At 36.5% G+C, this 15,840-nt stretch overlaps 1 protein-coding gene across 1 annotated transcript in view; it reads right to left on the bottom strand.

The window, feature by feature from the left end:
• Nucleotides 1-15,840, bottom strand: part of ATM (ATM serine/threonine kinase) — a 146,150-nt gene that overhangs the window by 67,248 nt on the left and 63,062 nt on the right. Inside the window, exons 27-35 of the mRNA XM_016921933.4 lie at nt 14,171-14,286; nt 12,782-12,908; nt 12,088-12,287; nt 9,107-9,281; nt 8,423-8,587; nt 6,822-6,954; nt 4,501-4,596; nt 2,004-2,175; nt 96-237 (exon numbers count right to left, since the gene is read on the bottom strand). Of these exons, the coding sequence (XP_016777422.4) occupies nt 96-237; nt 2,004-2,175; nt 4,501-4,596; nt 6,822-6,954; nt 8,423-8,587; nt 9,107-9,281; nt 12,088-12,287; nt 12,782-12,908; nt 14,171-14,286 (1,326 nt within the window). The remainder of the gene's footprint in view (nt 1-95; nt 238-2,003; nt 2,176-4,500; nt 4,597-6,821; nt 6,955-8,422; nt 8,588-9,106; nt 9,282-12,087; nt 12,288-12,781; nt 12,909-14,170; nt 14,287-15,840) is intronic.

Here is a 15,840-nt window from a genome sequence, read left to right as displayed (position 1 = left end):
ATACTATTTCAAGCAATTTAACAGTCATGACCCACAGCAAAGAGAACTGTTTTAGATATGCTGGGTATTCAATAAACATTTATTACTTAAGAGACCTTTTTTCTTGATGTTCTAAAAGGCTGTAGATAGGCCAGCATTGGATCTGTTGTCATCTTATAAATCTCCCAGAAACTATGTCCAGTCTTTGTGGCTAAAATGTTTTTCAAACAGGTAACAGCTGCTGATCGAACTTTGACACTGAAAAAAACAATTCAAATGCCTATCAAGTACACCAGTTATTAATCTTGATGAATGTTAACTTCCACTGAAAAAATTTCAAAACTAAAATTTAAAATTTGTATTAGGAAACTTTATATTTACAAAATTCTCCAATATCAAACAAAAGTATCAAAGGACTTTCACTAGTCATTCAGTAAACTTGAATTACTAATCACTGCAACTGCAATCCCCTTCATTCAATACAGTTTAATTGTGACTAATATAAATTAAAAAGACTCAAGAAATACTTGAAAATAATATGTTCTAATACATATAAGTAATAAAAATTCTGGGAATCCTTTTGTCCACATCTTCATATGCTAAAGTCCCTTGAAGATCTAAAGTTTTTCCCTGTTAAAGAAAAATACAAAAAACTTGTACCTGCTTCCTAGTATTCTTAAGTTTAAGTCACACTAATATTTCTGTGCATCTGTTTCAGAAAAACCAATTTCGAATTACTATGAAATGAATGAAACATTCAATGCTCGCAAATTTTCTGTGGCACTCTCTTCAAAAACTGTGCTTGATATACCTTGATATACATTTAAAAAATGAGATGAACTGGCTGAGTGTGGTGTGGCTCAAGCACATAAACTTTGCACATTAGGAGGCTGAGGCAGGAGGATTGCTTGAGCCCAAGAATTTGGGGTTACAGTCAGCTATGATCTATGATGTATTATCATGCCACTGCGCTCCAGCCTGGGTGATAGAGCGAGACCCTGTCTCAAAAAAAAAAAAAAAAAAAAGAGAGAGAGATGAATTAATACATGTTAACACAAGGATAGACGGATGGCTAGAAGTGATTAAGCAAGGACAGCATAAAATATAGATACTATATGATAAGCATATGGGTGTTTACTATAAAATTATTTCCATTGTGCTGTATGTTTAAAACTTTTTATAATAAAATGTTTGGAAAGAAACCATACAAATTTGTTTAATGAAACAAAAACAACAACAAAAGAAAGAAATATAGAGGTACGTTAAATCAATAACGGAAACATGGCAGTTAGACATTATTGCCAATCATTTATTCCTCAAGAGAAGGAGGAAGGGAAGTACAGAAAAAAATCAAAACACGTATTTATCTTAGAAAGGTGCCTGGTTGTGAGGAAAACCCTTTGAGCCTACCATCAAATATGGTGGTGATGGAGTACTCAAAGATACCAATCAATCAATCAACAAATAAATAAGAGAGAGAAAGAGCATGCACGCAAAAGTAATCTCAACCAACCAGTTGAAATTTTGATATGTGGTGCAATTCTGCTTTGCACAGAGAATAAATAAGCAGTAGAAGACCCTGTCTGATTAGCTTAAGACTTTTAGGATTATAAAACAACCTCTCTGCTTTACGACTTATTTTAAAAGGATCAAAATAAGGCCTCGCTTAGAGGAGAGTGGCACCTCTGATACTGACAAGAGCCTAAAACATCTCCCTTTATATTCCCCTATCTTAATTTTCTGTGTAGAACCATGTGGCATTTTTCTTATTTATCGTTTATTTGTCTAGTCCCACTAAAATTTTAACAGGGACCTTGTCTGGAATGTTCACCATTATATCAAGTGTCTGGCACATAGTAGGGTAAATAATTATGTGAATTAATAAAAATACAAGAATTTTCATAAAGACACTGAGATTTAAAAAAGGACAAAGCTTTAGTTACTGAGAATATCTATTTGTGTGAAGTATCATTCTCCATGAATGTCATATTGAGATTACATATAAGGTATCAATAAATACTCACCAATCTTCTACCAGTGTGTTATTCAGGTAGGTCAGCATTATGAAGGTCCACTGAAGTTCTTTATCTTCAAATAACTTAAGGGCCTTGGTATAAGATGCATCTTTACTATGTTGTATAGCTATGGTAGAGAAATCTATAGGACCCACTTCTCCCAAGCAGCTTCCAACAGCCTCTACATACAGAAATTCTATTTCAGTAGAGTCATAGGTAAGAGATCATACATAAAACTGAAATTTTCTAATTTCAAAACTATAATGCTGTTTTTCTGTACTTCAAGAATTGACCTTAAGGCCGAGTGCAGTGGCTCACGACTGTAATCCCAGCACTTTGGGAGACAGAGGCGGGCGGATCACCTGAGGTCAGGAGTTCGAGACCAGCCTGGCCAACATGGTAAAGCCCTATCTTTACTAAAAATACAAAATTAGCCAGGCGTGGTGGCGCAGGCCCGTAATCCCAGCTACTCAGGAGGCTGAGGCAAGAGAATCACTTGAACCCAGGAGGCGGAGGCTGCAGTGAGTCAAGATGGCACCACTGCACTCTAGCCTGGGTGACAAAAGAAAAAAAAAAAAAAGAGAGAGAATCAACCTTAAAACTGTTAAAATTTTTGTTGAGGTATCACACAAATTCCATAATCTTAAACACACAGTTCAATGAAAATTTATACATACAAATACACATTTTTTCTGCCTGTGTTCTCCCTAACCAGATGAAGATAGGACATTTTCAGCAACCCAGAGGGCTCTTCGTGCTCTTTCCATCATGATGGTATTTACTAAAATACGTTCACAAATTTTTTGAGAGCCCTTCTTTCAAAGGGTAGAGCCTAACTTCCCTCCCGTTGAGTGTGGGCTGTACTTAGTGACTCACGTCTAACAAACAGAATGTATATAAGTTTTTCACCTCTTTGATTAAATTTATTCCTGGGTATTTATTTCTTTTAGATGCTATCGTAAATGGAATTGCTTTTCTAATTCTTTTTGGATTGTGCACTGCTAGTATATACAAACACCACTACTTATGTGTTGATCTTGTACCCTGCAACTTTGCTAAATTCATTTATTAGCACTACAGTAGCTTTCTTGTGGATTCTCTGGGATTTTCTATACATAAGATCATGTCGTCTGTAAATACAGATAGTTTTACTTCCTTTCTAATTGGCATGCTTTTAATTTCTTTTTCTTGTTTAATTGCTCTGGCTAGAACTTCTAGTACACTGTTGAACAGCAGTAGTGAAAGTGGACAGCCTTGTCTCATTCCTGATCTTAGGGGTAAAGCTGTGAGAACAAACCACATTAATTTTATACTACACAGGAAAGCCACTTAGGGCTTCTGTTGTAAATCAGGTCTGTGCCTAAAAGCAGTGCCACTATGGACAAGGAGGTAAATATGTTGGTTAAAGAAAACTTCTACAGTTCTGGTAAGATTCTGTTTTTTAGTCTGGGTGCTACATGTACAAGCGTACTCTGCAAACATTCTTCAAGTTAGATATTTTTGATCTGTATACTTTTCTATATGTAGGATATATCTCAATTTTTTAAAATCTACAAAAAAGGAAGTACTGTAGATATTAGGCTCCTACTGAGAAGTTAAGGCTGTTGAAGAAAGATAGTAGAATCTGTGAAACACTACTTATTCCTATTTTTCTAATTAGAAACAAAAACCATCACGAGAGCTTCAAGCTGACTTTAACCAGGTGATTTCTCCATCTCGTGGTCACTAAATCTAAACACCTAAACTAGAGATGATGTTGGCTTCTTATTTTACATTAGGTTTCCCCTCAAATGGCTGTAGGAAAGGACTTGAATGGTTTTTAATTATTTAAGTTTAATCTAGCCCTCCAAGTCTTCATTCTTATGTCTGCTACATAACAAAAGACACTGAGTACCTGTCAGTTATAATGTATTTATAAAATATATCGGCAGTCAATTTATTTGCAACTTAACTCTAAAAACAAGTATTTCTGACTTTCCTAAATATTTACAAGGCATTTTCAAATTAAGTTATACACATATGTAAATCTCTAACTTTTCATTTTATATGAATATTTAAGGAAGAAAAGTACAAAAGGGGCCTTTTTAGGGACATTTTAATTAAATAGGCATGTAACTTAGCTAGCATCTCATATTTCCCCAATATCCCAAATGACAAACCCTCACTTATTTTGAAGATTAAGATAACCACTCATATAATAAAGATGACCACCACATAACTCACATTCATTCCGCCAATACAATCATGCTTTGCTTAATGACACAGATATGTTCTGAGAAATGTGTCATTGGGCAATTCTGTCATTGCGTGAACATCACAGAATATACTTACACAAACCTAGATGGTATAGCCTACTACACACCTAGGCTACAAACCTGTATAGCATGTTACTATACTGAATACTACAGGCAACAGAAAACATACAGTAAAAATACAGTATTATAATCTGTCCTATATGTGATCCGCAGTTGACTGAAATGTCACGCAGCGCATGACTGTAGTTTACCTAGAACTTCTTTTTCACCAGTGTGGTTTATTGCCATCTTGGATAACTGCAACAAATTAACAACTAGTTGCACCATAATCCCATCTTGTGGATTATCTAGAAATAATTTTTTAAAAATTAGTTTAAACTAGCATGAAGACAACACTTTTGTTTATAATTACATATATATTAAATTATCTGACTAGAAAACTTCTATAAAGTTTAAAAAAGGTTTTAAGTCATGAGTAGCTCAAAAAATATGTAGGGAGTGAATCTGAACTTCCTTAATACAACAGATTCTTTTGAAAGTGATTAGCAATATGTGACAACAGAGAAAATAAAATGTCTTAAACAAATTGTGCAGATAAGTCAACACCTTAGCAAAATCACAAACAGAAGCACAAGAATCATTCAACACTAAAGCTAGAAGGGACTTTGGGAGCCTGCTTGGCTTTTTAACATCTAACATTTAGAGTTTAGACCAGCACTGTCCCACAGAACTTTCTGCAATGATGGAAATGTCTATAATCTACACTGTCCAATGATCACTACTGACCAAATGTACTACTGAGAACTTGATATGTGTTCAGTACCAATGAAAAAAGTGAACTTCAAATTTCATTTAATTTTACTTCATTTAAATAGCCAAATGGCTAGTGGCTGTAATGCACAAGGCAGATCTCTAGCCCATAAAATACTCAAGAACACAAGTACAAGAAATAATGGTGTTTCTATTTACATACATTTTATATATCTCAAATGTATTAGAAACTCTATGCTCAGTTAGTCAAAACTAAAATTCATTTTAAAAAGTACTGAGAGTAAAAACAACACAAGAGAAATATGAAATTAGGCCAGGCGTGGTGGCTCACGCCTGTAATCCCAGCACTTTGGGAGGCCGAGGCAGATGGATCACTTGAGGTCAGGAGTTCAAGACCAGCCTGGACAACATGGTGAAACCCCGTCTCTACTAAAGATACAAAAAATTAGCTGGGCATGGTGGCACACACCTGTAATCCCTGCTACTTGGGAGGCTGGGGCAGGAGAATCACTTGAACCCAGGAGGTGGAGGTTGCAGTGAGCTGAGATTGTGCCACTGCACTCCAACCTGGGCGACAGAGTGAGACTTCGTTTAAAACAAAAAAAAGAAATATGAAATTAATTGGTATAGGAAGATGAAAATCAAAACACAAAGTAGAAAGTTTCCCAAATACTGTAATAATGTACATTTCAAATCAAATTAACAAGCAAGCTAGAAAAACTTACAAATACATACTTACATATATATACACACACATAACACATATGACTAAAGTATTAAAATGAGACATATTTCTTTCATTCAGGTAAACTGGACTAGAAGACAAGACTAACTTGTATGTCTGGCTCTAAGGAATTAAAATTTTCTTTTACATGGTTGGAAGGTGTTAAAAATGTTTAAGCATGGGCCAGGCGTGGTGGCTCATGCCTGTAATCCCAGCACTTTGGGAGGCTGAGGTGGGCGGATCGCCTGAGCTCAGGAGTTTGAGACCACCCTGGCCAACATGGTGAAACCCCGTCTCTACTAAAAAAAATACAAAAAATTAGCCAGACATGGTGGCAGGTGCCTGTAATCCTAGCTACTAGGAAGGCTGAGGCACGAGAATCTGAGCTCGGGAGGTGGAGGTTGCCGTGAGCTAAGATATCGCCACTGCATTCCAGCCTGGGCAACAAGAGCGAAACTCCATCTTAAAAAAAAAAAAAAAGAAATGAAAAATGTTTAAGCATGGCTAGACGCCGTGGCTCACGCCTCTAATCCCAATGCTTTGTGAGGCTAAGGCAGGAGGATCGCTTGAGGCCAAGAATTCGAGACCAACCTAGGCAACATAGTGGGACCCCTGTCCCTACAAAAAATTAAAAAAATAAATAAAGTAGCTAGGTGTAGTGGTGTGTGCCTGTTGTTCCAGCTATTCAGAAGGCTGAGACAGGAGAATTCCTTGTACCCAGGAATTCAAGGTCATAGTAAGTTATGATGGTGCCACTACACTCCAGCCTGGGTGACAGAGTGAGACTCTTAAAAAAAAAAAAACTCTGTCTCTTAAAAAAAAAAATTTAGGCAGTAGAAAAACATGATCATATTTGGGTTTAGAGAAATCATCTGGCAGAGGATGAATAAAATAGGAAGAGTTCAGGGTGAGAAGACCAGTTAGGAGCAGTTTTACAGTTAGATGAGAAATGAGGGTCTGAACTAAATGATGAGAGTCTGAACTAAGTCTGTGACAATGAAACCAAGAGCAAGACTTTGCAAAATATTCTTTCAAAAAGAAACAGGTAGAAATAACCCATGTCATTAAAATTAGCACCCTGAGAAGCTCTCATAATGTCCACCATCTGATCTTTATGTAGTTCCAGTTGTCTTCGAAGATCCTTTAGTCCTTCAAGTCTTGTCAATGGAAGTGCATCATAAACACTTACTGAGAGAAAATGGTTAATTTCCTAAAAGAGAAAATGTAACTTGTTTTTAACATGTATTGGTTAAGCCTGTGAAATAAAACTTAATAAAACAAAAAAATTAGTTAAGTGCCATTTATAGACACTGACTCATGTCTCTATTACTACCAAACAAGGAAGAAATAAATGATTTCTTCCACTGCAAACCCTACAATGTTTTAATACTCTTTTTTAGACAGAGTCTCGCTCTGTCACCAAGACTAGAGTGCAGTGGTGCTATCAAGGCTCACTGCTACCTCCGCCTCCCAGGTTCAAGTGATTCTAATGTCTCAGCCTCCCGAAAAGGTGGCATTTACAGGAATGTGCCACCACGCCCAGCTAATTTTGTATTTTTAATAGAGATGGGGTTTTGCCATGTTGGCCAGGCTGGTCTCGAACTCCTGACCTCAGATGATCTGCCCGCCTTAGCCTTCCAAAGCGCTGGGATTACAGGCGTGAGCCACTGCACCCAGCCTAATCCTTTAAATTCTAATAGACTCTCTCATGGTAACACAGATTTCAAGATTGTTATAGCATACTCAGCTGGAAGGAAATGCTTAAATTTCTCTTTAGTAGTATAACTTTACATCTTAACATATTTAAATATGTTTTTATATTTACATAGAGTCAAATACAGACTATCATTTAAAAATTATAATTAAGATATGTATGGAAGAATATACCTAAACATAATTTCAAGGTTTATAAAGATTAAAACTTAAAATATGCTTTCAAAAGTTAAACGTTATCTCTAACACAAACATTAAATTGACATTGAAAAGATCCATTGGTAGTTTTGAGCTATCAGTGGACCTTAGGATCTTATGTGTTAAAATCAAAACTATTTTATGTCACATTCCTTGAAAACTTAAATTTGGATCTTTACCAGGAAGTTTTGTTATTTATACTTTGGCTTCAATGCAAAGAGATACATTAAGATTCATTTTTTTATTTCTTAAGTAGGTAGATCTCACATTACACACAAACAAGTATGTGTGTATATACACACACACACACACAGACATACATATATATATATATATATATATATATTTTTTTTTTTTTTTTTTTTTTGAGACAGGGTCTCATTCTGTCATCCAGGCTGGAATGCAGTGGAGCAATCTTGGCTTATTGCAGCCTTGACCTCCAGGGCTCAGGTGATCCTTCCATCTCAGCTACCTGAGTAGCTGATTCTACAAGCACATATCACCATGCCCGACTAATTTTTTGTAGAGACGGGGTTTCGCCATGTTGCCCAGGCTGGTCTTGAACTCCTGGGCTCAGGCAATCCTCCTGCCTCAGCCTCCCAAAGTGCTGAGATTATAGGCATGAACCAATGTGCCTGGCCTACGTATATATTTTTAATCACAATTAAAGAAAAGATTCCATTTTTTACTGCTAGAGCATTACAGATTTTTGAAAAGTACTACTATGTTCTCTAATAAAAAATAGTAGATGATGAAATTTTTATTACCTCCAAGAGTGAAAAGGGTCCTCTACTGTATTTGATTTTTTGCTGAGTAATACGCAAATCCTTAAAAACAACATGGTCAGGAAAAGGATCTAAAAGCTTAATCGTGAGATAGAGGTTTTCATTATCCTTGTTATCTATCACTAAGTATTTCAACAAGTCCAATACCTAAATATAATTTAAAAAGAAAAAATTATAAGGAGAGAAATAATTTTAAAGTAAGCCAACAAAACTTACTGTAATAAATGATAAAATCTATTAACCTAGATCAGATTAAATGTTCTAATTACGTCTAAGATACCCAGCTTTTAGTTTCTGTGTTTTCAAATAATTCAATAACTATGTAAGGTACTACTACAAGATGGGTACTGAGGTTAAAAAAAATACCAATATTAATGAAACAGTTTATGTAAGTAGTAACTCAAATACCACCATAATGTTGCGAACTGCTATCCCTAGTTTTGACTACCTCTCTACTTCAGCATAGTAGATAAAACTATCAAAAGTACCAAGTGCTCTGTAATTGATTACAAAGGTTAATTCATTAAGAATATTTTTCCAATCATTTTACAAAAAATATTCTCAATAAAATCACCAATTATACCAAGTAAACATAAAACACTCAAATCCTTCTAACAATACTTTATATATTTTAAATACCATTTTGAAGATGAGTCAGAAAATTACCTGTTTCTGAACCTCCACCTGCTCATACACAAGGGGTATAAGTGTACCAACAATAACATGAAGATGGTTTTCTAGAGCATCCTTACAGTAAGTCACGGCTGTCTGGCAAACCTGACTTAATAAGTCACAACAAAGGGAGAAGCTATGTAATGACACATCCATGATACAAGAAGGTCTAATATAGGGAGAAAAAAAAAAAACAACAACAACCAGTAAGTTCTGGAAAATTACTCTGAAATAAATTCATTCAGAAGTCCTTTTGTTCAGCATCTCTAATTCTTATATGCCTTGACATAAATATTTTAATGGCTTATAAGCCAAAAAGAGAAGTCACATCAGCAAAATGCAGAATAGGCAGCTCTAAGCTTCCATCCTTTAACAGAAACATTGAAAAACAGGCAAAATTGTCAGAACTAATTTCGTTAGAATTCTGTAAAATAGTCAAAGGTTTACAGTAATCAGGAAAATATTGAATCAAGAAAAATGCAACTGAAAAACAGCAGGAAAGCTTTGTGGTAACTTTACTTGTCCTTGCCCACCCCCACCCCAGCGTGGCAACAATCACAAAAGCAGTGGCCTATATCCTCGGTGTGAGACACTGGCTCATGGTAGTTCATGGAGCTAAGTAGATTAGTTGCAAACTATTGTATATGTCTATTCTAACCTGTCTGGAACCAAGGACTGATGTAAAGCGCGTAGCTCTGTTTTGTTTAACTTCATACCAGCTACAAAAGATATGGGTGTTGCCTGAAACTTTGTAAGGCGGACCAACAACCTGCAGGTGCATACGGCAAAAGATTACTGTTGAGACATACAAGAGGCTGCCTAAAGCCTAGGATTAGGTGGGGAGAGTATTTCTTTGGGAAATTAGTATATTCAAAAGCACCCACAAATTAGGGGGAATTCAGAAAGCCACACACATGCTCAAGATAAGACTCTTGCTCAGAAAAGACCAGAGAAGACCCTAAGCTTGTATTTGGGGCTGATCCCAAGCAATGCAAGCATGGCTAAGTGTTGAAGAAGAATCCTAGCATAAAGCCAATCTGCAAACACTAGGAAAAGTTTTCTCCTCTCATGCTTCCTCATCCCAACACTCTTGGTATCCAAGGAAATCTCTATCAAACACTATCTAAACACAAGCTAAGGTACAAAGTTTTCAGTGACCACACAAGGCAAGACACAAAAGGACATATATTGTACAACTCTAGATTAAAATATCTACAATAGGCAAATTCATTGAGACAGAAAATAGATTAGTTTCTCAATGGCCAGTGGGGAGGGGGAATGTGGAGTTATTGTGGAATGAGTAGAGAGGTTCAGTTTGAGATAATGAAAGTTTGGACATAGACAGTGGTGATGGTTGCACAACAATGGAAATGTAATTGATGCCACTGAACTGGCCATTTAATGGTGAAAATAAAAAATTTTATGTTACATAGTTTACCACAATAAAAAAGACCTTAAAAAATAGAAATCTCATTAAAATCAATGGAAAAGATCAGAGATGCTAAATTGAACAACCCCAATTCTTGTTTTGTTTTTGTTTTTTCTTTATTTTCTTGAGACGGAGTCTTGCTCTGTCGCCCAGGCTGGAGTGCAGTGGTGCGAATTAGACTCACTGCAAGCTCTGCCTACCTGGTTCTGGCCATTTTCCTGCCTCAGCCTCCTGAGTAGCTGGGACTACAGGCACCTGCCACCACACCCGGCTAATTTTTTTGTATTTTTAGTAGACACGGGGTTTCACTGTGTTAGCCAGGATGGTCTCGATCTCCTGACCTTGTGATCCACCCGCCTCAGCCTCCCAAAGTGCTGGGATTACAGGCGTGAGCCACTACGCCCGGCCGAACAACCCCAATTCTATAGTAACATTTATTTGAGGCCATCAATAGCTAGAATATTAGTATTAAAATGTTGAAGATCCTTCTTAAGATTTCTAGAATTGGAGAAGTAGTGTTTTTTTTTTTTTTTTTAATTGAGTGAAAGTCTCACTCTGTTGCCCAGGCATGAATGCAGTGGTGCAATCAAGGCTCACTGGCAGCCTCAAACTCTTGAGCTCAAGCCATCCTCCTACCTCAGCCTCCTAAGTAGCTAGAACTACAGGCGCATATCATCATACCTGGATAATTTTCTTTTTTTTTTTTTTTGAGACAAGAGTCTCGCTCTATCTCCCCGGCTGGAGTGTAGTGGCACAATCTTTGCTCACTGTAACCTGCAACCTCTGCCTCCTGAGTGCAAGCGATCCTCCCACCTCAGCCTCCGGAGTAGGTGAGACTACAGGTGCATGCCACAATCCCTGGCTAATTTTTAAAAAAATTTTTGTAGAGATGGGGTTTCACATCATGTTGCCCAGGCTGGTCTCTAACTCCTGGGCTCAAGCAGTCTACCTACCTCAACCTCCCAAAGTGCTGGGATTATAGGTGTGAGCTACCACACCTTGCCCTAATTTTCTTTTTTAAAAAATTTTTAGTAGAAACGAGGTTTGCTATGTTTCCCAGGCAAGTAGTGCAATTTTTAAAAACTAATAGGTAAATATAATAGACATCTTAAAAAGCAAAATTCAGAAAGCAACATTCTGGTATCTACCTCTTAGAAGCATATAAACTTTCAATTAAAAGAACAGGATAGGTTGGGCATAGTAGCTCATGCCTGTAATCCCAGCACACTGGGAGGCTGAGGCTGACAGTTCACTTGAGCCCAGGAGTTTGAGACCACCCTGGGCAATATGGTGAAACTCCACCTCTACAAAAAACACAAAAAATTAGTCAGGCGTGGTGGTATGCTCCTGTAGTCCCAGCTACCCAGCAGGGTGAGGAGGAAGGATAATCTGAACCCAGGAGGTTGAGGATGCAGTGAGCCGTGACTGCACCCAGCCTGGGCAGACAGAGTGAGTCTTTGTCTCAAAACAAAACAAAACAAAGCAAACAAACAGGAAGAACAGGATAGAAAGACTGCTTATATATTGGTCTAAATATGTTATTTACCTTTGGTTGATATAGTGAATCAAAGTATAAATAACGTCTCGAAGAACAAAGGCCCAAGCTCCTCCTAAGCCACTTTTTATATCTTTCAGTAATAAACTAACAAACAGGTGATATATTTTAAGAATTCTGTGCTTCTTATAAACATTATTTGTTTCAGCTGCTTGCTCACATATGGCAAGAAGAATTTTCTGATAGGAATCCTAGAAAATAAACAGATTTAGTAAAAACTTGTTTAGATACTCGGCTACAATAAATACACTTTATATTTTTTCTTCAAATATTTGAATACCTACACATTTTATATTTAAAATAATTAAATAACAGAATTTAGATTTGGGTTTGATATCAAGTACAAAATGTTACATTAAGAAAATTACTATCTTGAACTATTGCCAATTTATTTAATTTTCAGAAAGTAAACTACAATTAAATAGTATATTCCTATGAAAAAGTAGATATATTCCCTGAGCTAATATATCACTAAAGTGTCACAAGATTCTGTTCTCATATGTAACATATTTCAATTAATGCTGACAAGCAAAATACCATTTAAACTTGTAAATGAATGTTTTCCTTTTTAATTATGAGATAAATTTTTCATTTGTTTACTTTTCCTCTTTAAGATGTATTTACAAAGTTTTTTTAGCTAAAAAAGAAGGAATGTTCTATTATTAAACTCAACATGTATACTTACAGGGCTTTTGGAAAGAATTTCTAAAATGCTTTTTAACTTGGTTTTATGACAATTGCTGATATAGGCAAATGTTGCTTTAATCACATGTGATGGAAAATGAGGTGGATTAGGAGCAGGATCCAAATCCCTAACAGAGTTAAGGGAAAAAATACAGTCATCGTTTTAAAAAGTTTTGTTCATAGACCAGTGAACTTCCAAAATGAAAATTTAGATTTTAATAACCCCCAAATTCAAAAACCATTTTTCTACTGAAAAACTATACTTTCAATAAAATCACAAATGACATATCACAGTCCAGATATATAAATCAGATTATCTAAATACCTTTCACCCTCAGTAACTTAAATAATCTTAAATGATCTTATAATGATTTTCTTAAAAAATCTTATAAAGTTAAAAGGCAGTTCCATAAATGAGCCTCAGTATTACTTCAGATCAGAATCAAAGCTCTATGCCAGTACTGTAAAAGCAGTATTTTAAGACTTGGCAATCAACACTTATTTAGACAGCATGAAATTACATATGTGAAAGTACTTTCTCAGATATTATTACTATTTTATATGCCCAGCCCAGTAGGGCACATTAAAAAAACAAAAAAAAAAGTAAAGCATATTTTCAAGTAGCTTACAATCAAGCCAGGGAAACAACTCTAATGTTCATATACAACTCAGAGACATTCACATCCAAATTAAATTGTACAGATAATAAAGCACAATAAAGAAAAGGTGAGGCTGGGTATGGCGGCTCATGCCTGTAGACCCAGCACTTTGGTTGGCCAACACGGGGGAATCACTTGAGGCCAGAAGTTGAAGACCAGCCTGGGCAACACAGTGAAACCCCGTCTCTACCAAAAATATAAAAAATTAGCCAGGCACAGTGATGTGCGTCTGTCGTCCCAGCTACTCGAGAGGCTGAGGTGGAAGGAAGGATAGCTTGAGCCTGGAAGACGGAGGTTGCAGTGAGCCGAGATTATGCCACTGCACTCCAGCCAGGGTAACAGAGTGAGACTCCATCTCAAAAAAAAAAAAGAAAAGGTGATCTAGAAAGGCAAGACCTAGATAAAGAGAAGAGAACTAGGAATAATGTGTATGAAGAAAAAAATTTCAAGGGCCAACAGATGGCACAATGTTCAAATATTACAGAAAGACTAAGAAAAGGTTATTGGGTTGGCCAACCAAGTGGTCAATTTAGAAAGAGTAATTACTGTGGGGAGACTATGGTAAAAGAGGATAGGTAATTACCTCAATTCAAAGGTGGCTATTTTTAAAGAAAATTTTTTAAAAAGAGTGATGTCTATAAATTGAAATAGACATTGAAGGTGTCAACCAATAAACTTCTTTAAGAATTTGTGAAGTTACAGCTAGTTCTCTAAGTTTAAAATGTACATACCCTGAAAAGTCATAGAGGTAAGTGCTCTGACTGGCACTAGAATTTGCTGGCTCATGTAACGTCATCAATAACTCCACCACAATCTCTGGTAAATTACTAATGAATAAGTGATCAATCTGCAAGGGCACAAAATTAAAATATATTTAATATTTTATATCTTTGAACGTCAAGACAGCTCAAAAGGCATATATTAACTTATTTCCAAAAGTATTCGATGACTGTAAAAGAAAATAGATGACTCAAAGTCCAAGATTTACAAGATTATAAATAACTCTACCTTTTTCTTCTATACAGCCAACCTGTAGACTAAGAGGAAAAAGTATGAAAATCAGCCAAACAAGGCCCCCTTAATCCAATTCTTCAATTTTAGAGAATCATTTTAAATAAGACTTCACGTCTATCATTAAGTTATATGACCTGGTAATTTTTCTGCCAACCAAATTTCCCACTGATGTATAACTGCTCCTCTATCTGAATTTTACTCTTGACTTTATTTGGGAATTCTGTCTCAATTACAGAACTTTACTGTTAAGAATTCCCAGGGACTGCGAACAATGTCATCTTTGTTCCCTGCGTAACTTCTTCCCAGACTTCTACTTGAGTGCCATCCCAAATTCTAAGGCTAGCTGCGATCCACATCCCCTTTCATCAATAGTAGAATAAAACCCTCCCCAACAGATTTGGACTTTTCATTAATTTACTTCCCACTATAGACAGGTAGCTTCACAAAAGACACAAATTCTCTAAATATAAAGAATAAGTCTGCTATGTTGCACTTTAGTTAAATGAATGAGAATTGTGAAGTCTTAAGGGTGAATATAACAACTTTCCAAATAAGGAATTACAGTGATAAATGGCTAATTTACTTAATGCATAAGGAAGTTCAAAAACATACTTCCTAATAACAAAAAATATTTTAGAAGGTGACAAGAAAGAAACCTAACGTAAATGAGGCAGGGCAATAAGGTCTGGAGGCAGGGAACCTAAGGCCAATCCATGCTGACCTCCTAGAATGAAATCAAAAGGAAAACCCCAACTTTCCATGCTCAAGTAACAAAAGGACAAGAGGCTACTCCCTTTGAAACCCCCTCCCTTTTACTGTGGCAGATAAGAAATTGAAAGTACCTCTGATTGGTCCCCTCCTATAACCAATCAGACTGATTACAGACCACTACTTCATTTACATAGGGTGTATACCAAGTAACCAATGGAAAACCTCTGAAGGGTATTTAAACCCCAGAAAATTCTGTAACCAGGCCCTTGAGCCACTTGCTCAGGGCCCACTCCCACTCTGTGGAGTATAATTTCATTTTCAATAAATCTCTGGCTTTGTTGCTTCATTCTTTCCTTGCTTTGTGTGTTTTACACAATTCTTCTTTTTTTTTTTTTTTTTGAGATGAAGTCTTGCTCTGTTGCCCAGGCTGGAGTGCAGTGGTACAATCTTGGCTCACTGCAACCTCCACCTCCCGGGTTCAAGTGATTCTCCTGACTCAGCTTCCCAAACAGCTGGGATTACAGGCACACACCACCACACCCAGTAGAGACAGGGTTTCACCATGTTGGCCAGGTTGGTCTCGAACTCCTGATCTCAGGTGATCCACCCGCCTTGGCCTCCCAAAGTGCTGGGATTACAGGCGTTAGCCACCGCACCTGGCCAAGAATTTAACTTA

The sequence above is a fragment of the Pan troglodytes genome, chromosome 9, assembly GCF_028858775.2.
Source record: "Pan troglodytes isolate AG18354 chromosome 9, NHGRI_mPanTro3-v2.0_pri, whole genome shotgun sequence".
Lineage (NCBI taxonomy): Eukaryota > Metazoa > Chordata > Mammalia > Primates > Hominidae > Pan > Pan troglodytes.
Note: the sequence above shows the minus strand (reverse complement) of the source record. Positions and strands in the feature narration are given on the sequence as shown.